Below are 27,699 nucleotides of genomic sequence, written 5' to 3' on the forward strand. Positions count from 1 at the left end.
TGACCTCGTTGTGCTGGTTTCAGTGAGCAGTGCCTGGCCTTACCTGATGTAGGTAGTAGAGGGGCTTCTGCTACTTGACCGGGGGCCTTGAGGACTCTCCCCTGATCTTTAAGCACATATCATGGCCACCGATCTGCCAACACGCCCTCTAGTTATCTGGGTCCATTTTGACATCCTACTGAAATGTGTGTGCTCTACACATACATCCATCAAATGCTTAGGATCTTCAAGTGCCAGAATGGGCACTGGCTCCACTAAAGCTAAATCCTTGGGAAATCCCATTCAGAGACTTCACTTCACCGTGGGGTGCTGATTTAGGGACCTCTATCCAAATAAAATACCTTGTCAAATTCAAGTAGGATCACAAATTCTGGTAACTGGCTGCCAAGAGAGAAGTGTAGGAAAATTCTCGAAGGTCTTTCATGAAGGGACTATCACTGTTGATTTAACCATCTCTGCCCATCACTACTGGTCCTGTACCTAATTTTGGACTTGAAATGGCCAAGTCTCACTTCAGCTTGATATGTATCCCCCTGCCATGCCCCAAGTTTGTCATCCCCAGTTCTGACCCAAGTATAACTGGAAAGGAAAGACTGGGCAGGGAAGAAAGTGACACAAGGTCCTACTGACGTCAATGCACAGCTCTCCAGTCCAGATGTCCTTTGGAAGTTTTTTCTTTAAATCCTTGCCACCCAACTTTGGACATACTGAGACCTGGTGTAGCTCTAAGACAGAGCTTCAATCCAACCACTTCTCTCCATTTCCACTGCTGACCCCAGAGCCCAAGCCACCTTCCACACCTGCCTGACTCACTCAGGGGCCTCCTTACCAGTCACTAGTCCTGCTGGCCACGTTCTTGCCCCTCTAGAAGGCCATTTTCCCAACACAAGAGCCAGGATGATCATTTTCAAATATACATCAGGCTATATTGCTTCTCTCTGCCTAAAGCTTTTGACTGGCTTCCTACTGCAGGTGAAATATAACTTCTTGTCTTGACCTTCAGAACCCCAGACTCTGCATCCCTCTGACATCAGCCCTTGCTCCTCCTTCTCTGGCTCATAACTCCACAGCTACCCTATAGCATCCTTCTGTTCCTTTACCCGACATTCTCAATCACTGTAGTTTCATATGCAGCATCTCTCCTTGTCACTCAAGTCTGGCCCAGGCAAAGTCACCTTGGAGAGGCCATCCCTGACCAAGCCATCTAAAGTGACCCCCATCCACCCAGCACAATCCCACTGTCCCAATGTTTCACAGTGCTTACCCCTTCTGATATATTCTTGTTGGTTTACTGATCTCTCCTGAGGTTGGTAAACTTCAGCCTGCAGGCCAAATTCAGCCAAATGCCTGTTTTTGTACAGCCCATGAGCTAATGATTTTTACATTTTGAAATAAATCAAAAGATGACTACTTCATGATACGTGAAAATTACATGAGATTACAATTTCAGGATCCATAAATAGAGTTTTGTGGGGTTTTTTGGAATACAGCCAAACTCATTTGTTTAGGTATCGTCTATAGCTGCGTCCGCACTATGACAGCAGAGATAAGTAGTTGCTACAGAGGTTGCATGACCTGCAAAGCCTAAAATATTTGCAGTCTAGCTCTTTAAAGTTTGATGACCCCTGGTCTGGATATATATTGTCTTTCTTCCCCTCTTCTTCACCTCCTTGCCCCTAAAATGTCAGCTCTCTTAACACAGGGACATGGTTCTGTTATTTACTGTAACCTCAGTGCCCACAATATACTGACACATAAGTAAGCACATGCAAATAAGTGGTTGTTCATTAAATGAGTGGGTAGTGTATTGAATGATGCTAGGCAACCAGGGAGCATACTACTCTGGCCCATATTTCCATAGATCTGCCAGCAAGAAAAAAAAAAATTGCTGGCAAATTTAATTAAAAAACACCTCAAGCAGAACTCAGATAAAGTTAACACATACACTTATGAAGTTCAAATTCTTTAAGCGTGTTAGTTAAGGTAACCCTAGGCGCAGTAACAGATAAACTCTAAAATCTCAGCTGTTTAATGCAACAAAGGTCTCATTCTTGTTCGCCCAGTGACCAGTATGGGGGCTGGGAGCTCTGGTTAAGACTCAGGCTTATGGAGGCTCCACTGTCTGTTTGGGTCTTCCTGGCTATCAACAGCCAGCTAACAGGTGAGGAAGAAAGTTATTACAAACTGTGCTGGAGATGTGGGGGAGTCGGGCTAGGAGAGACGTGCGTCACTTCTGCTGCATTCCACTGGCCAACCCGATCACCTGGCCCACCTAGACATATGGAAGGCTGGGAAATGCAACTGCTGTCCAGGCAGCTACTTCCCACCATACCTGTGTGCTATGCAAGGCGAACAAGAATCCTTGGGGGTCATCAGGTTGTCTTTGCCACAAGAGACGTCTTCCTTTTTAAAAATTTATTATAATCGATCTCATTTTTGGAGGTCAGGGGCTGTGTCTTCAGAGGAAGCTTAGAGCTAAAAATGGGGAAATTTGATTTGACGACTATGCAAGGTAAATCAATTGAATGTACTGTTTAATGATCATCTCCTTTGTAGACTTCATTTACTTAAAAAAATCTAATCTATCATCTAGACTCATTTCATATATTCAAACAATCTTTAGAGGCAGATGGAAAACAGGAGATCAAAAATTATAACTGGCCCCAAGAGAAGACCTCTCACTGTCAGAATTGTTTAAATCCTCTCCTGAACGGTGGGCCCCAATTTTTACCAAACTACTAGCTCTGATTTACTTTGAGATAGAATCAAAGTTCCTACATATCCTCAGTAGAGAATCAAAGGGCTGTATAATAATCCAGCCCACTTCTCTAAGAAAGGGAAATTTGCTCTCATCTCTGAAGCGCAATGTCCCTTCAAAAATCTTTGACAGCTTTCTTTTCATCAAAATGTGGAAGGAGATTTCTCAGCCTGCTAGCTTACATGAGGGGCAAGCTGGGTTTTGGCATCACCCTGCTCTTCTGACTGGCAATAGTGTTTATTTCCCTACAAAAGGGTTTTAGGAATAAAATAAGCTTGTTTACAACATTTAACTGTTCCTCTAGCTTTTGATATAAGCCAAGCTAGACAATAATTTCTATAGATACCAATTTAACATTAGTGCTATAATACCAGCTCTGAAGGATCCCCATTCTAAAAATTAAAATCTCTTTCTAAGCCATATAAATCTGGTCTGTACAGATTTATCTTGCTTTTTTTCCCCTCTCTTTGATCAAATAACTTGATATTTTAGAGCCATGCATTGTGGGTTTCGCACCATTTATCCTAGGACATTCTGCATGTAAAGAGGGTTACGCTGTCAAATGCGTTTAAGAAATACTCCATAATATATACTTCTTTTGGAGACTGACAATGTTCAATGGCAAAGTGAAACTGAAATGTACTACAGTATAGAAGCCTGTTAGCCTTCAATCAGGCATTACCCTACTGGATATCATTTTTTAGTTTACTGGCAACTTAATATGAACCACGCACTATGCGTACCGTTGTCCATGCATGAACGCATTTGGTTCCCACAGCAGCCCTGCGAGACAGGTACTCTTGTATCCATTCTACAGAGCAGGGACGGAGGCCCACTGAGGTCAAGTAACTGGCCCAAGGTCAAACAGTTACTAATAAGAAAAGTCTACCTTTTAAAACAGGTCTGTCTGATGCCAGAGACCAATCTCTGGACCATCAAGCCATCACTTTTAAAAATACTACCTATGAAAACACAATAGATTTTAGAGAACTTGGTTGCATGTCAAAGAAGGCAACTTCCTCAAGGCTGACAGTTGTTGAGTTTGAACAACTAAGAAAAACTAAACCTGTGACTAATCCTGAAGAGGAAGAAGGAAGAAAGGAAAGAAGGGAGGGAAGGAAGAAAAAGGAGGAGGAAGGGAAAGAGAAGGGCATGAAAACACCATAGCATCAACTACAGGGGGAAAGAAAATGGCAACTACATTTGCTTGATCGTCTCACAAGTGTGTATTGATTATAGTCAATAATTCTACCTTTGAAGTCCATGACCGGGCTCCTATGCCCTGCCACTAATCTGCTATTTAATCTATATAAGTTAGATCATCTGATCTCCCCAAGACTCAGTTTTCTTTTCTGCAAAACAGAGAAAATAATCCCGAGCCTGTCTGTGCTATTTGCATAGGGGAAGAGCAAAATACAGTTAAGTGTTAGGAAAGTAGTTTGGAGATTCTTTTCTGAAACTCGCCCCACGATATGCTACAATAATGGTTTTAAATAGTTATTTTTCAACGAACGGGCTCCTTGTAAAAATGAACTCTTAAGGGGAATCTCAAAGCGTGAAACAGATTAAAAGCAGAACTGACTATTGAAGCAAGGATGAGGAACCCAGGGCTTTCCCCCTCTTCTCTGACCCCTCACCTCCCATGAAAGTGGTGAAGGGCCTTTACAGATGCCCTAGGGTCCCATGGAACACTGGCCTAGCAAAATGGGGGAGGCAGGACTACATTCTGGTTTTGAGCAAGTCCCCTGGTCTCTGAACTTCTGTCTCCCTCTCTGTAAAAAAGGAAGAGGTTGGAGGAAATGATTCTTCAGGCCTCTTTTGGCTCTGATATTCTGGAAATCTAAGTTTCTGGTTCTTGTGTCATTAGAGAGACATGTCCCCTTCCAGGCTGACTGAAAGTGCCCCACACAGGCAACATGGTACCCATGCCGGCATGAGGGCAAATCTTGACCCAGTGTCCTGAGAGACAGCTACCCCTGACCCCCTTCAGGCCTCTGAACTGTCTCAGCATGAACAGGATCCACTGTCTCCATGTTGGATGCACTCATTCTCTCAACAAACCTTTCCTGAGCTGCTTCTCTGTGGTACAATCTGTGGCCCTAAGAAAGGGGTCCTAGCACTAACAGACCTCTAGCTTTGTCACTGAGAAGCCCACAGCATCGTGGAGAGATGGGGACAGACATGCCAACAGCTAGACCATGGGGCCAATGGGAACCAACACGAGACGCTCAGGGCCAGCTGGCAGCCTAGCGGAACACAGAAGGACACGGCCCTGCAATCGGCCTGCCCGGTTCCGATCCTGGCTCCACGACTCTCCTGCGGCCTTGGGAAAGTTATTCCGCTTCCCCTACATCTCAGTTTCTTCACATTTAAAATAGGAGTGATAATTGATTACCCACCTCATAGGTTTTTGTGTGGATGAGAGAAGTTAAAACATAAAAAACACTTAGAAGAGTGCCTAAAACACAGTAAGCACTCAGTAACTGTCAGCTAATATGATTCCCAGCCCAGGGCTAAGTCCCCTCGCAGAAAGAACAGCGTCATGATGAAAAGCTGCCCCTGGAGACAGATGACCACCATTCCAGGCTGAGCTCAGCCATTTCTCAGCTGCATCACCACCATCACCTTGCAAGTTAACAAACTCTTCCAAGCCAGATGAACTGGCACAAAAACAATCAAACACAGCCTCTGACAGAGCAAGAACATGATCAGTGTCGGCAATTATTACTACTGTTGTTAATGGCGGTGAAATGGCAGGGAGAGTTGTTTCTTTGTAACTGAGGGGACTGGGAAAGACATCAAGGCGAAGGTGACATCTGAGTGGACCATTGGCATGTGCCTTGGATTTTGTGAACCTGGGCTGACTTACCGACCTGCTCCTCCCCCTGCACATGCGCTTCAGTTCTCCTTCCTGTTTGCCCTTTAAAACTACAGCCAGCAGAATGACCACAAAACAAAACACAACGGTCTAAAGATGTATAAAGACAGGGACTTCCCTCGTGGCGCAGTGGTTAAGAATCCGCCTGCCAATGCAGGGGACATGGGTTTGATCCCTGGTCCGGAAAGATCCCACATGCTGTGGAGCAACTAAGCCTGTGAGCCACAGCTACTGAGCCGGCGCTCTAGAGCCCGTGAGCCACAACTACTGAGCCTGTGTGCCACAACTACTGAAACCAGCACACCTAGAACCCATGCTCCACAACAAGAGAAGCCACCGCAATAAGCCCATGCACCACAACCAGAGAAAGCCCATGCGCAGCAACAAAGACCCAACACAGCCAAAAAATAAAATAAAAGACAGATAGACATAGGGGTGTGTGTGGAGTCCGTGTGTGTGTTTTTAGCCACGCCATTCTGCTCTTCCCAAACCTTCCATGACTCCCTGTTGCCTTCAGAATAAAGTCTACACCACTTAGCCTGGCCTTCCAATCCCTCTGCTACCTAGACCCAAGTGCCCACTGCCCTCTTGGACTAACCCTATCCTCCACTCAGGACCCACTGGACTTACATATCTGGGCAGATTCCCGCCTTCCCATCTTGGCTTATCTTCTCTCCGACCTGACAGGTTTGGGCTCAACCTTTCCATCCCTCGTTGACTTAAGCCTCACCTCCTCCTGCTGCCTTTTTCCCAGCATAGGTTCCATATCAGGCTTCTGCTTCTCCAAACTCCTTAGGCTCAAGCTACCTGAGCCACTCACTTGTCACTTCTGGGGCCACGTGCATGTGCGTGTCTTGTCTTCCCAAATAGACTGGAGGGATACTCAGAGCAAGAACTATCTCCGAGACTTCTCTGTATCTTTCTCAACCCTGCCACAATACCACCAATGTTTTAGCTCAGAGTCTTACACACAATAGGGATCCAATAAGTATTTGCTAAAAGACCTTGGAAAATGAGTCAGTATAAATAACTACTAATTTTTTTTAAAAAAAATAATGTCAATCAGTGTTTGCAGGCACGACTATATTCTCAGTATTATAATAGGTCAAAAATTGGAAATAAGAGAAATAAAGGATAAAATAACCATCACCTAGAAAGTTAAATCCAGATGGAAAAATACAGTTAACCTAAAAAGAAAACAAGAGTAAGGCCAGAAACTATCAAACTCTTACAGGAAAACATAGGCAGAACACTCTATGGCATAAATCACAGCAAGATCCTTTTTGAACCACCTCCTAGAGAAAGGGAAATAAAACCAAAAATAAACAACTGGGACCTAATGAAACTTCAAAGCTTTTGCACAGCAAAAGAAACCATAAACAAGACCAAAAGACAACCCTCAGTGGGTTGAAAATGGGAGAAAATATTTGCAAATGAAGCAACTGACAAAGGATTAATCTCCAAGATTTACAAGCAGCTCATGCAACTCAATAACAAAAAAACAAACAACCCAATCCAAAAATGGGCAGAAGGCCTAAACAGACATCTCTCCAAAGAAGATATACAGATTGCCAACAAACACATGAAAGAATGCTCAACATCATTAATCATTAGAGAAATGCAAGTCAAAACTACAATGAGATATCATCTCACAGCGGTCAGAATGGCCATCATCAAAAAATCTAGAAACAATAAACGCTGGAGAGGGTGTGGAGAAAAGGGAACACTCTTGCACTGCTGGTGGGAATGTGAATTGGTACAGCCACTATGGAGAACAGTATGGAGGTTCCTTAAAAAACTACAAATAGAACTACCATATGACCCAGCAATCCCACTACTGGGCATATACCCTGAGAAAACCATAATTCAAAAAGAGTCATGTACCAAAATGTTCATTGCAGCTCTATTTACAATAGCCCGGAGATGGAAACAACCTAAGTGTCCATCATCGGATGAATGGATAAAGAAGATGTGGCACATATATACAATGGAATATTACTCAGCCATAAAAAGAAACGAAATTGAGCTATTTGTAATGAGGTGGATGGACCTAGAGTCTGTCATACAGAGTGAAGTCAGTCAGAAAGAGAAAGACAAATACCGTATGCTGACACATATATATGGAATTTAAGGGAAAAAATGTCATGAAGAACCTAGGGGTAAGACAGGAATAAAGAGACAGACCTACTAGAGAATGGACTTGAGGATATGGGGAGGGGGAAGGGTAAGCTGTGACAAAGCGAGAGAGTGGCATGGACATATATACAGTACCAAACGTAAAACAGATAGCTAGTGGGAAGCAGCCGCATAGCACAGGGAGATCAGCTCAGTGCTTTGTGACCCCCTAGAGGGGTGGGATAGGGAGGGTGGGAGGGAGGGAGACGCAAGAGGGAAGAGATGTGGGAACATATGTATATGTATAACTGATTCACTTTGTTTTAAAGCAGAAACTAACACACCATTGTAAAGCAATTATACTCCAATAAAGATGTAAAAAAAAAGCAAAAGAAAACAAGAATGTAAGGTTTAAATCATATGATTCCAACTACACTTCAGAATGAGCTCAGGAAGAGAAGGGTTACTAGGCATGGGAGAAGGTGGGGTTTGGCCTTGTGAACAACTGCAGGGAATTAAATCTCTATGGCCCTGACTCGCATTGTACGTAACAGTTTAGCTGCATCAACAGTTAAACCCTCGCCCCTTAAGAGGCAATTTTCAGGCTTACCCATCATGATGAGGATTTTCATGGGGTGGGGATGGGAGGACCTAGAGAGCATCTTGTCTCTTGTTGTTTATATCTACCAATACCTCAGAGCCTGGTGTGTCCAGGATTGCTGGTGTGATGCTCAGCTCCTTGATTTCCTGTCTGGTGTTGGCTGGGGGACCCAGAGTGGGCCATTCCTGAGGAGCCTGGATCACCTTATGTCAGCACCCTCCTCTCTTTAACAGATTGGCTACTGGAATGAAGATGATAAGTTTGTCCCTGCAGCCACGGATGCTCAAGCCGGGGGGGATAACTCAAGTGTCCAGAATAGAACATACATCGTCACTACAATCCTAGTGAGTACTCAGTCCTTCATGGAGGTTACCCGGGATGTGAGACAGACCAACACAAAGGTTTTCCCAGGCGTGAAAGCTGGTCATTCTTCTTGCCAAAACTGTGGTCGGTAGAAAAAGGAAGTAAAATAGGAATATCCTGAAAGTCAGAGGGACTTTTGCTCTCTGGCTCTGCCATGATTTCACTTTGTGCTCTTGGATAAGTAAGTCACTTACCCTCCTTTGAGCCATAGTTTCTAATGTATATAAAACAGAAGGGCGAGACTAAATTGTAGTGGTTCTGACTCTACCCTTCCTTAGTAGAAGCCATTTTCAAAGCAAGTTCCCTGAAGTCCAGCACCTAAAGTGAGTATAAGTAAAGCTGCTATGATTTTCAGTGATGAGACAGTTGGAGCCTATTTAAGGGTTATTCCCCTAACACCTCCAAAAAATACAAAGAGCTCCTGGAACAACTTGAAAGGCTAGGCATGGCGTCTCAGTGAAACATTCTATTTTAATAGTTTGCTTCCTTAACCCAAGAAGTTTTGTAATGGGAGGAGCAGAAATGCAGGAAGTGGATTTAGGGGCCAGAGAGACTTCCCCAGGGTTTAGCAGTGTTGGAGACACCCTCCTCTGCCACGCCAAAGGCCTCCCTCCGCAAGAGTGAGCCCCAGACCCACATTCTCTGCCTCCCATTTCTCCACCAGGAGGACCCTTATGTGATGCTCAAGAAGAATGCCAACCAGTTTGAAGGCAATGACCGCTACGAGGGCTACTGCGTGGAGCTGGCAGCAGAGATTGCCAAGCACGTGGGCTACTCCTACCGTCTTGAGATCGTCAGCGATGGGAAATATGGAGCCCGCGACCCTGACACAAAGGCTTGGAATGGCATGGTGGGAGAGCTGGTCTATGGAGTAAGTTCCCTACAGGGTGGGCAATTGGAAGCGGAGGCAGAGAGGTTGACGGGAAATCATTTGGTGGTTGGCTGGCCCTGCCCACAGATGCCTATTAGACCCCATGATTTAGTATTACTGATGCCGAAAAGATGAGGAGTCCAAAAATCCCATATCTGAAGACATTTTTTGTTCAGGTTCCCGGTCCCAGCTCCTTCAGCCAAACTCAGCTCAGTCCTGTGACTTCAGCTGATCATCATCCAATACAGGTGATAGTTTAGCTTCAAGATCAGTTTCTCGAGGCAGACCGCTGAGTTGTTACTTCCCTGCTCAGTCCCTTATGTCTCCCTCAATATGAATTTCTTCCCTGGTGTTGGGGGTAGCCTGGATACAACCAAACGTTCTAGTTACTTGCCCTTTCTAGCACCTTCCATCTCAGCCACACCACCCTGAGTCACTCTGTTCTCGAGTCCCCTTCCATTCTGCACCTCTAAAAATCTTACCCTTCCCCCCAAACCTGTATCAGATACTACTTTTTCCAAGATGTCATTTCGTTCTCCCCGTAACAGGTATGGGGAGAACCCTTTTTAACTGTTGTTGCCTTCCTTGTAGAATTTAGCTTCTGCTTCTTTTATGGCTTACCCTGCCTTATATAACAGTTATCTGTGAATAGGGATTGGTCTACTCCATTCACCACACTTGAAATAAGACCACACACAATTGCTATAAAGTCTTCAATAAACTGAAGCATTTTGGAGAAGCCACTGAATGCCCTGAATTGTTTTAAGTGTTTAAGGAATCATTGAGAAGTAAAAGATATGATCCCTGTCCCCAAGGATTTTAACATTTTATGGGGTAGAAAAGACAATGAGAGAATGGTAAGACAGCAGAGAATCAAGGTTCAAGCAAAAGCCTAATATGAGTGTGTCTAGCCCTCAAGAAAGATGTAGAATGTGAACACGGCCATATTCAAATAGAAAGGCAGCCCAAGAATTTCTGAAGTATAAACTATGGAATGGTGATGGAAATAAGGTGTGAAAGGAGAACGAGGAAACACTGATGATTTTTGCAGAGGGCTTGGGATGAGTAGTCAGGGATAAAGTCTGAGTAAGAAATGACAAGGGAAAGAGTGTGGGTTGATTCAGCGGGCACTGGAAGATCATGAAGGTACTTGAGTAGAGGAGCAACAAAAGGCAATGGAAGAAGAATCCTGCCACCACATGCAGGAAAGAGACCACCAGAGCTTCACTCATAGAAATCAAAGACTCCAGGCTGGGTTTCTGAACAGAAGCATATGCCGAGCCGCAAGCCGGTGTTGAGTTCTGGTCAGGATGAAGCACCCATTTAGGAGGTTTTAAAATCTCATTGTCTCAGATCAAGGCAACAGGAGTCATGATGGCCATGAGAGCCATACAGAGGGAATTCAAAGAAGAAAGAAATGGAACAAAGAAAATCCTTTCTAGGAAGGTGCCTTTTGAGATAACCTGGGAAGATGGTTAATGAGTTGAGAAGGGGGACGTGCTTCTACCCTCTCTCCTCCTCTATTGCCTCTCACCTTTGGGAAGCTCCACGGGTGAAAGATAGAGATATGGGTGATTAATGTTGCATCTTGAGGTTGGTTTCCATGGGAACCTCCACCAAGCTCTTAAGGTCATCCCCATGGCAACTACTGTGAACTTTTCACCTCCAACAACATTCATCTTTACCTTCATCCCAAGTTCCCTTAGAAAAGGCCTATGATCTGAGCAGAACAATGATATGATTATCCTAAGGGCAAGCCCCCCAGTAGCCAGCCATTAGTCATGGGTCACTGGCTCATCAGTGACAAACCAAAATTACCTCTGGATGCCTCAACTGCTAGCCCTCCCCTTTCCCCTCACCTCCACAAGGCCTGTCCCTCTGCCCAGTAAAAACTGTATTCTGGGGCTTCCCTGGTGGCGCAGTGTATGAGAGTCCGCCTGCCAATGCAGGGGACACAGGTTCATGCCCCGGTTCCGGAGGATCCCACATGCCGCGGAGCGGCTGGGCCCGTGAGCCATGGCCACTGAGCCTGCGCGTCCAGAGCCTGTGCTCCGCAAGCAGGAGAGGCCACAGCAGTGAGAGGCCCGCGTACCGCAAAAAAAAAAAAAAAAAAAAAAAACTGTATTCTGAAAACTCCACGATGGGCCCAAATGGATGCCCTCTCTGGATTTTCAGTTTGGCTTTCTTTTTCTGCAACGCCCCCCGCAACCGAGGAAGAATAGAGGAGTTTGGGGAAAGCATCTCTCAGCCACAAACGACCAGCAAGATCAGAAAAATTCATTCGGAGGCCTCCAAATCTCTTCGTTCTGTGCCTGTTAAATAGGCTAAGTCAACCAGGGTGTCTCTCACCTTCCTTTTGCTCCCTTTTGCTCTTATCAACAATTACAATAGTAGCACGTCAGCACGTAGTATATGGCAGGCACTATGCTAAATACCCATATTATTTCACTTACTCCTCATAACAACCCCAGAAGGTAGATATGATTATTTACCACATTTTATAGATGAGGACACTGAGACCCGGGGAGATTAGGCAGTTTGGCAAAGGACACAGAGCAGCGTCGGGACATGCAGCCCTGGCTCTTACGCTGCATGCTGGGACATACCGCCTCTGTAGAAATCACACCATCTGAGCACTGGACTCTAAGGCCACTATTAACTAGTGATGAGAATAGCAACAGTGTCTGCATTCTCAGATGCCACAGGCTGCAAAAGAAATTTCTGCTTCTTGCATGGGTATGGCTTTGCGCCTGATTCTCAGTGACTTTCTTGCCTGTTCTTTGTCTTAATGAAGCAGAAAGAGAGTGAACTTGGGAGACAGACACCTGGATATGAATTCCGACTCTGCCAGCCTACTGGCTACATGACTCCTGCGAGCCACTGGCCTCCTCCAAGGGTTACCCCTGGATCCTTTATCCCAGGGCTGGGGTGGCGAGTATTCCCCTAAACAGCGCCTGGCTCAGAGTGAATCTCCATCCCTGATCATTTTCTTCAATTTTTGCTTTTACCTACTGCATTGACACGGTTTACTCTTTTACCCAGGATTTTTTACAGATGTATTTTGTTTGGGGATCTCCTGGGTCAGTAGTTCTCAAAGTCTGGAGCGGCAGCATCACCTGCGAACTTGTTAGAAATGCAAATTCTCAGGTCTCTCCAGACCCAGTGATCTAGCAGTTCTGCCATCTGTGGTTTAAAAAAAAAACCCCAAGGTGCTTTGGATGTGCTGCACGCTCAAGTCTGAGAATCACTGTCGCAAGACATCTGTTTAAGAGAATAATTTTGAGCACCTGTGAAATGCCCACGGGTCACAGTACCCTCACGTATTTGAATTCTTTTGACTCTCACAAAACACTGCTCTCCAATAGATAAAGCAAAAATTATTATGCCTCTTTTTCTAAAGAGGAAATTGACATCCAAAAGGACAGCCATCTCACTCGAGGGCACGTGGTCAGTGAGTCACAAAGCAAAGCGGCCAGGTCTACTTTCCCAGATGAGCATTGCCCTTGACTGATCCTGCAGAGGTCCAGTAACTTCCTCAGGTGCTGGAAATCAACTCCTGAAGCCTCTCAGTCAACATCAAACAAGCTGAAAACACTGCTGCTTTGCACAAACCACCCTTCCTCTCTGGGCCTGGGTTTCCTATCTGCAAAATGAGGTCACTGAACTTAAGCATCTCCCACTGTGTGTGTCTCCTATGCATATGGGTGCCTTTTGAAGACCCTCAGGGGTCCATGGCCAAAGAATTTTGGAAACACTGTATCTACTTACCCCTCTTGGAAATTCTCAGTACACAGTGGTCTTTTAAAGGTTCTGAGAAGTCTGACCTCAAAGTAGTCTGTTTACATTTGTGTTTATTTTCATGTTATACTTAACATCCTTCTAAAAATAATGTTCCGTGGAATCAATCTTGGAACTGCTAAATGAACTAAGCAATGAGATCATGTGGTTTTGTGACCTTTTTTCCAGTTCACAGTCCCTTTTATTAACTCACATCCGGAGGCATCAGACAAATCCATTCAATTCCCTTTACCACTTTAGAAGCTCGACATCCACCTCCCTTTTGGGTAACTTGTGGTCGTTCCCTCTAAGTCAGTTCCATGACTTTTCTCCCCCATTCCTTTTCTACCTATGTTAGGTTACAGAGGAAAGAAGAGATATCTTCTTCCTGGCAATGGCTTGTAAGTGTTTGTAAAAAGTATCAAGATTTATGCAATGGGTGTTAGGGAAAAAAAAGATTACTATGAAATACAGATTCAATCCCACATTGCTTTACAGAAAGTTTCTTTCTATAAGTGAGAAACTTAAGTCATTCTAAAGCCAGGCATTTTATTCCATGTAAAAGGCCTTCTCAAAAATCTCAGCCAATGAGAGTAACCAGAGGAAATCTTTCCTAAGCAACACCAGCCGGCAGCTGGGCGGGGCCGGAGTCTGCGCAGCATCTGTCCCCAGCCTCACATCTGGACTGTTACACAGCATCATAAGAGAAAGCCATCCGCCTCCAAGAGACTTGCACAGACATGCCTCTCATTTCAAAAATGAATGTCATGGCATCTGTCCATGGAACCGTGTTAGGTTTCCAGGATCTCTTGATCTCAGGCCAAGAGAGCAGTGGATTTTGCAGCAGAGATGCCAGTGCCTCTGCCATTAGGCAGAGGTAGGAAAGACAGAAGAGCAAGGCTGGTGACTCCACATGCCGGATGCACAAAGATGAACATTTCTTGCAACCATTTTATGTTTATCTACATGAATTTTTAAAACTGAGTTATTTGTGCACTTCTTAGCAGTCTCCTTGAAAAAAGAAAATTGTGATACTACTTTACGTTCTCTCTGCCAGAGAGAAACTACTTTCCTCACATGATTCCCTTCTCTGGGAATGTATTCTGTACCCGAGCAACCTGTTGAAATCCTACTCTCACTTCAGTGCCAATTTACATGTCACCTCTCTGATGGCGCAGTCCCTGATCTCCCCAGCCAGAATTAATTCCTTCCTGACCTCCTGTAGCATTTTGTATCTCTTAGACAGCATGCCTCCAGTCTACAGACTGGAAAATTTTGTGTGTGTGTACTAATCTCGCCTACTAGTTTGTAATTCCCTGAGTGTAGAGACCACAGCTTCCCTTCCAGCCTAGGGCTTATGCATAATAAGCACCCAGTAAATATTTACTGAGTTAAATTTGCCTTCACTTGTTAGCCAGGGCTGTCTTGGTTGCAGGTAAAAGAAGCCCAACTCAAACTGGCTTAAGCAAACAGACTGATTGGATCATGTTCCTGAGGACAAACAAAAGAGTATATTGACATATGATCCTAGGGAGTCCAGGGTAAGCCCTGAATTAAGGGTGACTCAAATTATTTCATCATGGATCACCTCTCACTCTGCCTTTCAGGGCTCATGCTCATTAAAGAGACTTGGGTCCTGTGCCATCCTTGAATGAACCATTCTGGCCAGGGGAGTAGTGTACACCGATGGCCAAACCTGGGTGATATGCCTCACCTCATAACCAGGGTGATCAGTCCCATTTGAACCAGGAGGTCTGAGCGTGGGGCAGTAGTTCTTCCAGGGGAAGAAGGCATGGCTGCTGGGCAGGCAAAAAATAACAGATATATGACAGCCCCTTCCATAAGGTGAGGAAGACTCCCCGAACAATTAGAACTGTCAAAGAATGGGATAATCTCTCCTGTGAGATATTGAGCTGATCATCCATTTACCATAAATATTTTATAGAGAGTAGGAGGGTTTGGACTTCTAAGGTTCTTTCCAACTGTCACATCCTTTAAGATTACAAAAGAATATTCACAGTGAAGAGAAAAATAAGAGAACAGAGAGCTGCTGAACTCAAGGGCGTTTCTTTTGTGTGTTTTTTTTTTTGCAGAGAGCAGATGTGGCCGTGGCCCCTTTAACTATCACCTTGGTCCGGGAAGAGGTGATAGATTTCTCCAAACCATTTATGAGTTTGGGGATCTCCATCATGATAAAAAAGCCACAGAAGTCCAAGCCAGGGGTCTTCTCCTTCCTGGATCCTTTGGCTTATGAGATTTGGATGTGTATTGTTTTCGCCTACATTGGAGTGAGTGTTGTCCTTTTCCTGGTCAGCCGCTTCAGCCCCTACGAATGGCACAGTGAAGAGTTTGAGGAAGGGCGGGACCAGACAACCAGTGACCAGTCCAATGAGTTTGGGATATTCAACAGCTTGTGGTTCTCCTTGGGAGCCTTCATGCAGCAAGGATGTGACATTTCTCCAAGGTGAGTCAGCTCTTCTCAACCCCTTTGCTCAATGCCATATATATAGGAAAAAACAAATACTGGGAAATCAAGGGTGGGAATTTTTTCCAGACTTTATAGTATTCGGTTTTTCAACTATGCTTTACTGTCAGCTGTCCATTGCATGCTGTGGATTATATGGACACGTCCTGTGCCTTGATCAGTTCTATCTGCTATCTGGGTGATGTGCTCTGTCAAGATTAACAGGGATAATCACGACTCTAATGTTCTGGAGCCGAAAGGTACAGAGAAAGGATGGGGGACAGTATGGTACGACTAACATTTGTTGAGAACCTACCACATATAGTAAGCAAGGTTTTGAGTCCTCTACATGCCTTATTTCATTGAATCTTTGCAGAAGCATTAGGTGGGATTCTCATTCTATCTCCTTTTACAAATGAGGGACCACAGAAATGCTGAATATCTTTCCAAGGTTACACAGCTAATAGCTAGGTGAGTCAAGATTCAACCCCCATCCTGAACTATTTCCGAGGGGTAGAAGGAGCACTGAATTATGAGTGGGTTCTCACTCTGGTTCTAGCACTTTCTGTGTGTCTCTGGACAAGTCACCTGGCCCTTGTAGACCTTGGTTTCTTCATCTTTAGGAGAAAATGGGTCTTCTTTTCTTGGTTCTGAGAAAGATCTTGGAAATAATCTAGTTCCAACGGTGATGTAAATTTGTTTCTTACGGTTGGAAAATGAAGTTTCTTAGAAATGCCTCAGACATCATACTGAGAGTACTGGGGTGACCAAATCAGTGAGGTTTCAGCCCCCACAGGAGACATAAGTAGCGCCATTTTTGTCTGTTTTACGTATTGGGCTTGTGAATACAATTTCTTTTGAAAAACAGAACAGAAAGGAAGGGAGAGGGGAGGGAAAGGAAGGGGAGGGAAGGGAGGGGAGGGGAGGGGAGGGGAGGGGAGGGGAGGGGAGGGGAAAGAAGGAGGCAGGGAGGGAGGAAGAAGGAAAAGTGGAATGGAGACAGGAAACAAGAAATCTGAAAACTACCAACCTACACCAATTCCCAAATTTACTGACCCCCTTTCTGTCTTTGTGTGTAACGTTCTTTCAACTATATTCTGGAAAGTTCATGTCACAAATCATGTCACAAATAAATAAGTGCTGACTGTATTTCCTTTTACAGTTGCTTAATGTCGATGAGCTCTTTAATCAGTAGGCAGTCGCTTATAGATACCAAGCTTCTAAAGCACGCAGGGAGGCATGGCTTAGAATCGGGCTGCATGAACAGATCTGCACACACTCTCACTTTCTGGGGGCGTAACTGCATAAATACCAAGGCCTCACAGACACGTCCTGGAGGCATCTTTACCACCTGGTTCGCATTTGGGTGTCAGCGAGGACCAATATTCCTAAGTGGCAATGGAATAAAATCTTCCTAAGGAGCTTCCCTCAGGACTCATTTTGCCTGCTGTATAATTTAGACTGTCTCATCGTGCACCATTATACTCTTGTTTTTCTTTAAATAAGAAGACAGTCAGGGGGGTTGCGTGGGAGAAGAGGTGTGAGACTGGATGCCTGGCCAGTACTGGCAAACACATGGTAAAGAGCAGAGACAACCAAGAAGGGGAAGGGCTTGCTTAAAAATAACTCAGGCCAGTAGGTAAACAATGGGAAGAAATGATTCTTCACTACTCAGTATAATGGGCCATCCTAACATGCATGTGTCTGAAAAGACCGCTGGGCTTGTTTTTTCTCCTTTATTTCCTTCATGGCTGGGCATCTTACCCGCTAATGGCACCCCTGTGGACTGACCTCAGGCTGTGTTTTCACACTCCTCACCATTCCTCCTGAAGTCTCAAGTCAGTGACCCACAAACTGAATCCTCTACCGGGCATGTTTCTGTGTAACCTGCACAGTTTGGCAATGATGGTCCAAAACTGAGTGGCAGCTGCCCTCCTGAGCTGATGCGTGTATTCCCCACTTGACCACAGCCCCCAGGTGATCAGCTTCATTCCTGTGTGACTCAGCTGCCCCTGAAAGGGTATGTGCGTTTGTGACTTCTGACTAGAAGAGGATTTTCAAACTGTGTTTCCAGGACTCCTGAGGGTTCCACGAGGCTACTTTGGAATTGACCTTGAGGTGACCAAACAGGAAACCCGAGGCGCCTTCCTTCCCATTTTTAATAAAACAACTCCACTCTATGCTTCTGTATTTTCACCAGTAAAATGGGAAACAAACCCTAGTATTGTTGTGAGGTTTAAAAGAGATTGATACATATAGAACCCATAACACAGTATCCAGCCAGCACACAGGAAGCACAACAAAAGAGAAGCTATTTTCAATTCTTTTTATCGATTTTCTATATTGGACTTCTGTTAAACTTCACTAGAAGAAAGGGTGCCACTGCTCACACTGATTGAAAAGCCACTGGACCTCTCTCTTCTGGGGAAGTTCACGGACCAGAACGGTGGTTCACTCCTGAGACCAGCAATACCTGTATTTCTGAGGCTCCCCCTCAGAGGGACTGGGAGGAAGGATTTTGGATTTAGGGGTCTGACAGGCAGAGAAGAGTCTACCTGGCAGAAAAAGGAGTTTTATCCACTTGAGATGGACTCTTGCTTACCACGCCTAGCTCAGCCAATTCCAGCACTTAGGGACCTGCATAAACCCCGCTAAGAGTCAGAATATGCATCACAGCATTTGTTGGGAATATATGCTAAAGAGAAAAGGTACATACTTCACCTCACTAGGGCCAGACAAAAACACAAGGATGCTAGGACAGTGATGAGAACCAGAGCCAAGCAGACAAGCGCAAACACCAGTGGAAGCTTTTGTTGTTGTTGTTTACATATTTCCTGATGAAGTCAACAAAGTTTCATGAGCCTCTGACATGCATAGCACTAGACACACTGGGGCTACAGCAGGAGGTATTTTTAAGGGCTTTTTATACTCAAACATCTTCTCAAATAAGCTTCAATTAATTGTTCTTGCTATTTACTAACAGAATATATCATAAATCCTCACAAATTTAGAACTTGGGGGATTAAGTTCCACCTAAATTGCATGTATCTGCATGCATACACAAGTAGCTTTATCTTTTCTTAATCTCATCAATATTTATATTAAAGTCTATTAACCAAAAGACAACGAAATGTGGCCAGATGCGGTTGTCTGCAAGTAACGCAATAATCTGACCAGAGTAACATGAACAGTTAGAGAGTTATCTTTCTTATAAGGAGAGTGGAGGCAGACAGTGGCTCATGGTTCAGTGAAATCGGGGTCTGCTGTGCTATGGTTGCCCCAGCCTTTTCTCATGTGCCCAAAATGGCGGCTCCCAGATGTCACGTCCATGTTCAAGCAGCAAGAGGGGGAAAAAGTACTGCAGCCAGTTCCGTCTCTTTGGATCAGGAAACCAAAAGCTTAACAATATACTCCCCACCCCAAGCGGACATCTCCTTCTGTCTATCTCATTAGTCAAAACAGTGGCCCACAATCACTTCTAGTGACAAGGAAGGTGGAAATGGCAAGAATTAGGTTTTTTAGCCTCTAAAATGGAAGGGGTTGGAATGGATGTTGGTGAGTCAACCGGCAGCACCGGCCACAGCGCCCAAGTCAATGTTTTGTTCACCAGCACCATGAATAGATAAAATAATACGTAAATAGCACCTTCAGTGATATATGCCAGTAAACGCTGCTGATTTGCTTTCAAGATTCTTCTCTCCTCCCTTTAAAATGTTTCTATGAGAAACTGTTTTCATACAGCCTATTTTAACATTCAAAGTTAAAATTCAATTGAGCTATGGTCACAAATTACAACTTTTTTCATTAGGTTGATGGTAAGATATTAAGAATGCCATCCATGAGTTGCCTTTGCAGGCCTGTGTCTTGTGCCCAAAGACCTATTTTTAATAGATACTTTAGATTTCTTTTTTCAGGGACAGGAACATTTTGAGAAGGGATATCTTAAAGGAAGGGCAAAAATCACCCCAGGCAAAATTTATCATTAGTTCCCCCAACTTTCCTTTCTGTAGCTTTTGACCCTATTTGTGGCCAATGTCATTCATTTATTCAACAGATATTACTAATTGCCCGTGAGGTGCAGCACGGGGTGCTGGGTGCCGAGGATGTGAAGATATACTGATGATGGAGCATGGGGGGGCGGGAGTCTTTCCTTCAAGGTGACGGCAGGTACAGTGGTGTAAGACAGACATTACATAAACAATTGTGAATGTATAAACTGTGATGCACTGTGAATAAAATGAATCTTCCGTAGCACTAGATAATAAAGGAAGTGGAATTAAAGGGGACTGACTTAGGGTGTTCTGAGAAAGTTCCTCCAAGGAGCAGATAGGTAAGAAGGAGCTAAGCTTACACAGAGCTGTATTATTAGAGAAGTAGGCAGAGGCCAGACCGCGCACCGTGGCCATAGTACAGATTTAAAGTTTTACTCTAAATGCAATGGGAAGGCACTGGAGAGTTTTAAGCGAGGGAAGGATTGATTTACATGCTGTAATACTCCTCTGGGGAGCTATGAGGAAAATGAATTAAAGCAGAGAATAGTCAAGAGTGGAAACAGAAGGACCAAGCAATAGGTTCTCACGTCTGTCTAGGGGCAATTACAGTGATGGAAATTATCATGGGCATGGAGATGGATTAGTGGTCTGCTCTGAAACTAGAATTGACAGCCCCTGCTGATAGACTGGATATTTGAAGGGGAGGCGAGGGAAAAGTCAATGGTGTCTCCAAGAGGTAGGGAGCAGTTGGAAAACATGGCACCACAATTCCACAGACCTGTAGGTCTGGCTCCGATCATAAGAATGATCTAGTTCATCCATCCCGCTACAGATGAGAAAACTGAGGCTCCAAAGGGGAAAGGGATTTTCTCTAAGGTCACCAAGGCAATGCCTCTGGCCTGTTGCCGCCCAGTCCAGTGCTGCCTACCCTGCAGTCTCATCCCAGGCTCCACTGCCTGCAAGTGAACTAACAGTGAGCCTTTCAACTCTTTATTCCCACGGACCCTACCTCCCTTTTGGCTTCTACTTTGCTGGGATTGGATGACCTTAGTAAGGAAAAGGAGAGGGGTTTGGAAGCTCCTAGGGGAAGAGAGGAAAATGGGAAATTATGATTTCAGCTTTCAGAACTCTTGTATTCCTGATCTTAGAATGTGACAGAATGTATGATAATTATTTCCACCTAGCAGAGATAATTACTCTCAGCGAGAAGAATTCTAAAGCGGGGAAGTGACAGCACTTTGGAGGTCTCTGGGAACCCTCTACCACAGCCCCTGCCCCAGTTAATGTGCTTGTGGAGGGCCCTGAGACTGATTCACCATGGGAACAGAGTAGCCAGTGAACAGAGCTGATAAACAATGGCAGCCTGACCTTCGCATTCACACAGAACTTTCACAGCAACCAGTATTACAGTGCATGGAGGGGTGATGAGGAACCTCCCCCTTCCACCTCCTGTTCTCCCTGCTTCCCTCCCAGAGATGGGCATGGAAACGCCTTCCCCTTTCCCATATTGATGTAACTGGAGTGTTGCAGGAGAAAGAAGGGGGGTAAACATTCAGGGAAGTTGACGGAAGCAGCCTGAATGTGTGAAATAGTTTATCTTTAGAAAGCATAATCCTCATTCAGTACACAGATTCACTGCTGCAAGGAACAGTGTCATAAGGATGTGTGCACAGCGATGATGCAAGAAATGTGTGTTAGACGCTTTGGGTTTTGGGACCAGGTATGAGGGTTTCTGCTGGGACCCCTGCGTCAGAATCACCTGGGATGCCTGTAAGAATGCAGATTTCCAGGCCCCACCCTAGGTCCATGGGATTGGAAATTCTGCAGTTGGAGAGAGAAATACACATTTCACAAGCCCTCCCCTTCCCCCAGGGCAGCTGGGCATTAAAGTCTGAAAGCCATTGAGCTAGGAGGCTGTTCAGGGAACTCAGGTTACAAGTGTAAGAAGTAAGGTCCATGGGGCATCCTGAAATCATACCAGTCAACCGCAGCCAACACCGAGCCCAGGATCTGCCTGCTCGCTGCCCTGTGGTGTGTTACCTGCCAGGGGAGTGAGGCCCTGGGCATGGCCACTGAGGGCAGAAGCCTTGCCGGGACCCTGCTGCCCCTGCAGGCCAGGCTACCAGGAGGAGTTCACAGAGGATTCACCGCAGTACATTCCCCCTGATGGCGTCCCCCTCGCCATAAACGGGTACCGCAGCTGTGACAGGGGTGATCTGTGCAGGGACAGTGTGTCCCCCATCACTGGGGGACTCCAGCTCAGTGCCTCCTTCCTTTTCAACTTTAACCGTCTGCTACCTGATGGCAAGACCCACAGCCAGGCTCCGATACTGAGCAGTTTTGCAGACCATGGGGAAGCACAGGAGTAGACGCTTCAGAGCCTGTGCAAGCCAGATGGAAATATTCAAAGGAAGGCAGTGACAGGAGGGTAAAAGCTTTGCTGGACATGCAAATGAAAAGCATCATTTTCTGCCTCTCAGCCACCAGCAAGGGGGAAGTCAAATTGTTCTCTCTTTCTCTCTAGATTGCTGTGGAAGTCAGTTTAATTGTAGGAGAGAGGTTTTTTTCCCTCCAAAATCACAATAAGCAAACATTCAGAAAGTGTTTCCCAGAGCCAAAAGGGATGTTCGGGACCATTCATTCTCTCCTTAAATGTTTATTTAGCACCTGTTATATGGCAGGCATGGTTCAGGATGCTATGGGAGACACCACCGAACAAAGCCGACAATAACCCCTGCCCTCCTAGAGCTTACTTTCTAGGGAGAGAAGGCAGGCAATAAACAAAATAAAATGTAGGCAACACCCCCATCCCAATTCGATAGGTGAAGCTTCTGGCTTACAGGGAGGGGAAGGGACTTAGCCAAGGTCACACAGATAACCAGCATACGTTCAGTAACACAAAAACAGGGGTCAGCTAGGAGCTGTGCTGAACTGGGCATGCCTGTGTCAGCTAAAAAGGGGCTGCTCCCACTCAGCCCTGGACAGTCACTGCCAGGAGAACTCTGCAGATGAAACCAAAGCACACCTAGACTCAGCTTGTGGGTCATCAGCTGGGGACCCCTGGAAGAATGCTGGGGAGTATAAAACACCACTGTGCCTTTAATGCATTTAGGCACACTTGGAATATCATATTTATGGATTTTTTTAAAAGGAATTCTCCTCTCCCCCACAGCCCTCATTTTTGGTTCGAAAGATAAAAAACTGATTGCTATGTTCTTCTTTCCTTTCACATATCTTGGAATATCCAGGCCGTGAATAGGGCTGCACTAAAAGAAAGTCCCTACAACTCTATATCCAGAAAGGCCCGTCTACAACTTCCTGGGATCTACATTTTCCTAGAGAGAACTCCCTTTTTTTTTTTTCTTTTTTTTGCTGCGTTGGGTCTTCGTTGTTGCACGCGGGCTTTCTCTAGTTGTGGTGTGGTGAGAGGGGGCTACTCTTGGTTGCGGTGTGCGGGCTTCTCATTGCGGTGGATTCTCTTGTTGTGGAGCACGGGCTCTAGGCGCGCGGGCTTCAGTAGTTGTGGCACGCGGGCTCAGTAGTTGTGGCTCGCAGGCTCTAGAGCACAGGCTCAGTAGTTGTGGCACATGGGCTTAGTTGCTCCGTGGCATGTGAGATCATCCCGGACCAGGGCTTGAACCCGTGTCACCTGCAATGGCAGGCGGATTCTTAACCACTGCGCCACCAGGGAAGCCCCCCACCCCCATTTCTTTTTAAACCCTCTCTGGAAATATAGCATCTGAGATCCAGAGACCCAACTGTTCACCTGGAAAGAAGTACTGAGTTCTAAAAATGGAAAAATGAAAGCATGATTAATGAATTGATGCGGGATGTATGCTCAGAGTCCTATGGGGAGCCTGATGGTTTTGAATATGAGTTAAGTGCCACCATCCAACTGTGGCAAATGAATACCTCTATGCCAGCCTGTGTTCAAGCAAGATCATAGGTGAATGAAGCCCAAGTAGCTAGCAGAAAATAACGCATTCCACTAACACAGAAACGACAGACCTACATGATAACAGTCACCTTGTGTATCTGGTGGCTTAAGGAGAAAGGACCTTAAAATGAGGAGGCACAGTGGCTGCTGAGAGCAGAATGGAGCCCTTCCCAAGGGGGGAAACAGGAGCAGCTGTGTCACAGGCAGCGGGCCCACAGGGTTGGAGGGGGTGGGAAAAGATCTTAGAAAGAAGCTCAGTCTCAGTCTACTAGCCCACTGGGTGAGTCGCTTCCCCTCTCTGTCCCACTTTCCCCTCTTCAAAATGGGAGCAAGATGGTTCCTGGTATGTCCCCAGCTCCCATCTAAGGGTAGTGCCCCTTGGATTCCCAGGTCCAGCCAAGGCTCTAGCCAAGCCAGATTGTGCTTCATTCTGTTTCCCCAGCCCTAGGCTGCCTTTATAGCCTTGTCATTCCCTCTATTTGGAGCACCCTCTCCCATCTTTCCCCCTCAGTGACCCTCCCTTTTGCAAATACTGCCTTCCCACTGCTTCCCTCCCAAGTCCAATTACTCCCCGGAAGCTATGCTTTGCAATAATAGTTATAGCTTGAACTCGGGAATAGGCCTGCCTGCAGCTGAATCCTAGCTCTGCCACTTGCTGGCTCTGTAAGCGTGGGAAAATAACTTCTCTGCACCACAGTTTCTTCTTCTGGAAAATGGAGATAATAAAAACACCTACTTCAAAGGGATAGTCTAGATGACGTAATGCGTGGAAAGCTCTGCCTTGGCTGAAGCACAAATGGTAAATGCTATTGACATAGTTGTTGCTGTCGCCATGGTCATCTGAATCTCTCCGAGGGCATCCTATATCTTCAATCCTCAGCTACCATTGCCCATTTCTGTTTCTTATCAAAACACATACTGGCAAACTTATCTCTGCCGCTCATCCAGAATCTGACACGGGGTGTTGTGTGTTCTAAGTACTCAACACATGTTTGTTGAATGAATACATGCACTTTCACAAGTAGCCTTCTAAGGACCATGCCATATTTTGCACTTAATGAAGAGAAAGCAACCTAAGAGAGAGAATTTGTGGCTGTCACTAACTGCCTGTGTAACATGGGGCAACTCAGTCCTGGTATTTCAATGAATGTGGAGGAAAAGCAGGAAGAATTGGAGGAAAGGAAGTTAAATAGACCAACCTAGAAAACAAAGTTCCCTGTCATCCTAGCGTTGCCAGTTACCCCATTTTTCAGGAACATTCTACTCTTCTCTTTGCTGGGAAAACAGTAGTAATAATCGCTTAGTTTGTTGCACCTACTATGTATCAGGCACTCTCATAAGTGTCATATGATGTTACCTCTAATCATCGTGACATCCTCTGCTCAGGGACATCAACATCATTTCATAGATGAGAAAACTGCGGCTGAGAGCAATTAATCCCCTTGTTCATGGTTACGCAGCAGAGCTGCGATTATAACCTATGTCTATTGGATTCAAAGACTCGTGATTTATCTTTGACACACCATTGTCTTCCATGACCAAAAATCTTCTGAAGGTCCCTTAGGGCTCCCTGTGGATTGTTAGAATTCATGGAAGTAAAAAGCATCCTTTTTCTTCTGTAGGGTTCCCTAACTTTTTTTTAACAGACCTTTGTTGCTTTGGGTTTTCTTCCATTAATATTCCTTACAGTATCTTTGTCCTTAAAAGCCATCTCCTGGGAAAGAAGAGGTAAGCCCCTAGGAGTGCGCTCTGCCCCAACCAGAGTGTGTGCAGCACGGCCAGCTGGGTGAGGCAGATGGTGAAACAGACAAGAGCAAAGGTGCAACTGGTGCTGCTCTGGAGAGGCCAACCTCTTGGTTTCAGCTGGGAGGTGACTGTGGATATAGGGTAGATTCCACAGTCAGAGCTAAAATCTGGAGAGGGCATATTTTTACCTGTAGTGCTTTAGACATAAATGGAGGGGTGGAAAGGCAGAAAGGATTACAAATGACCTTAAAATTATGGTCCATCTGGAGGCCACACATTTATCCTGTAGAAATGATTGTGCAAATGTGGCAAGATGTATGTATAAGGATTTTCATTTCACTGCTGTTTTAAAAAGTTAGAAGTAGCCCACTGACCATCAACTGAAAAATGTGATGGTTCATCATCCAATGGAACACAATGCATCTGTTTAGGTGGATGAACAAGGATGCCTGTGCTACTTCGTAAAGATCTTCAGAATTGCATAGCCTGGATAATAATGGGAATAATGGGTTCTCGTCCCACCGGTCCCAAATTATAGGCTCTGTTCACTGCACCCTGCTGCCTCTTTGGAACACAGGGAACTAGGGGAATGTGTCACTGAGGACTAAACTCTGTGGTATGTAGAGTTGAAGCTAGATTTTTTTCTGAGAAAGGAAATATTAGTGTGGGTTGTAGTGAAAAGAGACCTCTGGGAAGCATTGGACTGTGGTTTGAAAAATGAGATAAGATTTTCTACAAAAGCAAGAGAAATGAAGAGGGAAATCTCTGGTGAGGGAATCACTGTGAGCAAAGGCACTGAAGCAGGCATATGCTGAGCCAGGGGACCTGTCAATCAAGGTCATCCCTAGAGACTCATTAGCCACGGGTTTGGAGCTCACAAGGTTTAATGATACATTCAATACCATGACTCTGGGGGCCCTATAACCTGTTGTATAGGCATTAGAGTGTCACCCAAGAAACACAGACTCTAAAATGGGCAACGTTGGGCCAGTTCTTCGGTTGCTGCCAGGAAGTAACTCCCTGCTCCCCGTGGAGCACCTTTATTGATTGGTGTTAAGGCTTGGTCCACCATGGATGGAACCGTGTCAGCCAGGGTCTAATTTCTGGAATTCAGAGGATTCTGGCACTCAGGAAGTCCCTGCCACTGCTGTTGCCAGGTTATTTATCTCCTGAGCAGCAGACAGAAGAAGCTGTCAGGCAGAAAGGTACTTCCCTTCTGTGGAAGTCTGGCTAGGCACTCACATGGTATTCATCTCCCCTTTCATGCCCTGTTCTCTGTGTAGGTCCCCACTCTGAGAATGGGGAGAGAGAATGAAGAGGGAGTTTATCTTGCTTTATTTCTGGTTACTGTAGATATGTATTTCTACAGATCCAAGAGAGGATTAATCAATCAAACATTTTAACTGACTACCATTTAGGATATAAACCTTGCCTTAGGTACAGTGCTAAGCATTATGACAGGTGTGAGAAAGTAAGAAACCTGAGTACAGACCTCTGACTTTGCAAGAACCAAGATACACAAGGGAGGGCTTCCCTGGTGGCACAGTGGTTGAGAGTCCGCCTGCCGATGCAGGAGACACGGGTTCGTGCCCTGGTCCGGGAAGATCCCACATGCTGTGGAGCAGCTGGGCCTGTGAGCCATGGCCGCTGAGCCTGCGCGTCCGGAGGCTGTGCTCCGCAACGGGAGAGGCCACAACAGTGAGAGGCCCGCATACCTCAAAAAAAATAAAATAAAAAAGTAACTGCATGCATTACTTGAATATTTCATTACAAAAGTCATATAGTTAAAAAAAAATCTTAATTTTCTTTCCCTTCTTTTGTGTTATCACTGTACTTCCTTTCTGCTTTGTCCCTGGCCGCCTACCAGTCATTTATTCTCTGCTAAGAGCTTTCAGAGACTCACTGACATGCCTCTCTTTATCTGGCTGTGCTCCTGGTCCAGCACTAGCCAGAGGGAAGTCCGGATGCTGTTCCCATGAGAAGGGGGAAGGCTGCCAGGTGCAGTGTTATGACTCGAGGATACCGGCAGCATCATTCACTCCATCCCAGGGTTATTTCATACCTCAAGCCTGGACAGGAACTGGATCTGAACTCCTGCCTGCTTCCCTGGCAAAACTCATCACCTGGGCAATGACTCTTCCTGCCAAGCCACACTGTCCGCCAGTCCCCTCCTGATCTCCTGGGCACCTGGTTTTGT

At 45.4% G+C, this 27,699-nt stretch overlaps 1 protein-coding gene across 2 annotated transcripts in view; it reads left to right on the forward strand.

The window, feature by feature from the left end:
* GRIA1 (glutamate ionotropic receptor AMPA type subunit 1) overlaps window positions 1-27,699 on the forward strand; it is a 144,236-nt gene that overhangs the window by 39,114 nt on the left and 77,423 nt on the right. For both annotated transcript variants that reach the window (XM_022590199.3, XM_022590200.3), the window contains exons 7-9: window positions 8,586-8,696; window positions 9,380-9,586; window positions 15,457-15,827. In XM_022590199.3, the coding sequence (XP_022445907.2) occupies window positions 8,586-8,696; window positions 9,380-9,586; window positions 15,457-15,827 (689 nt within the window). The remainder of the gene's footprint in view (window positions 1-8,585; window positions 8,697-9,379; window positions 9,587-15,456; window positions 15,828-27,699) is intronic.

Source organism: Delphinapterus leucas, chromosome 3 (assembly GCF_059928025.1).
Source record: "Delphinapterus leucas isolate spDelLeu-1000000601 "Yukka" chromosome 3, BTC_Dleu_Yukka2, whole genome shotgun sequence".
Classification (NCBI taxonomy): domain Eukaryota; kingdom Metazoa; phylum Chordata; class Mammalia; order Artiodactyla; family Monodontidae; genus Delphinapterus; species Delphinapterus leucas.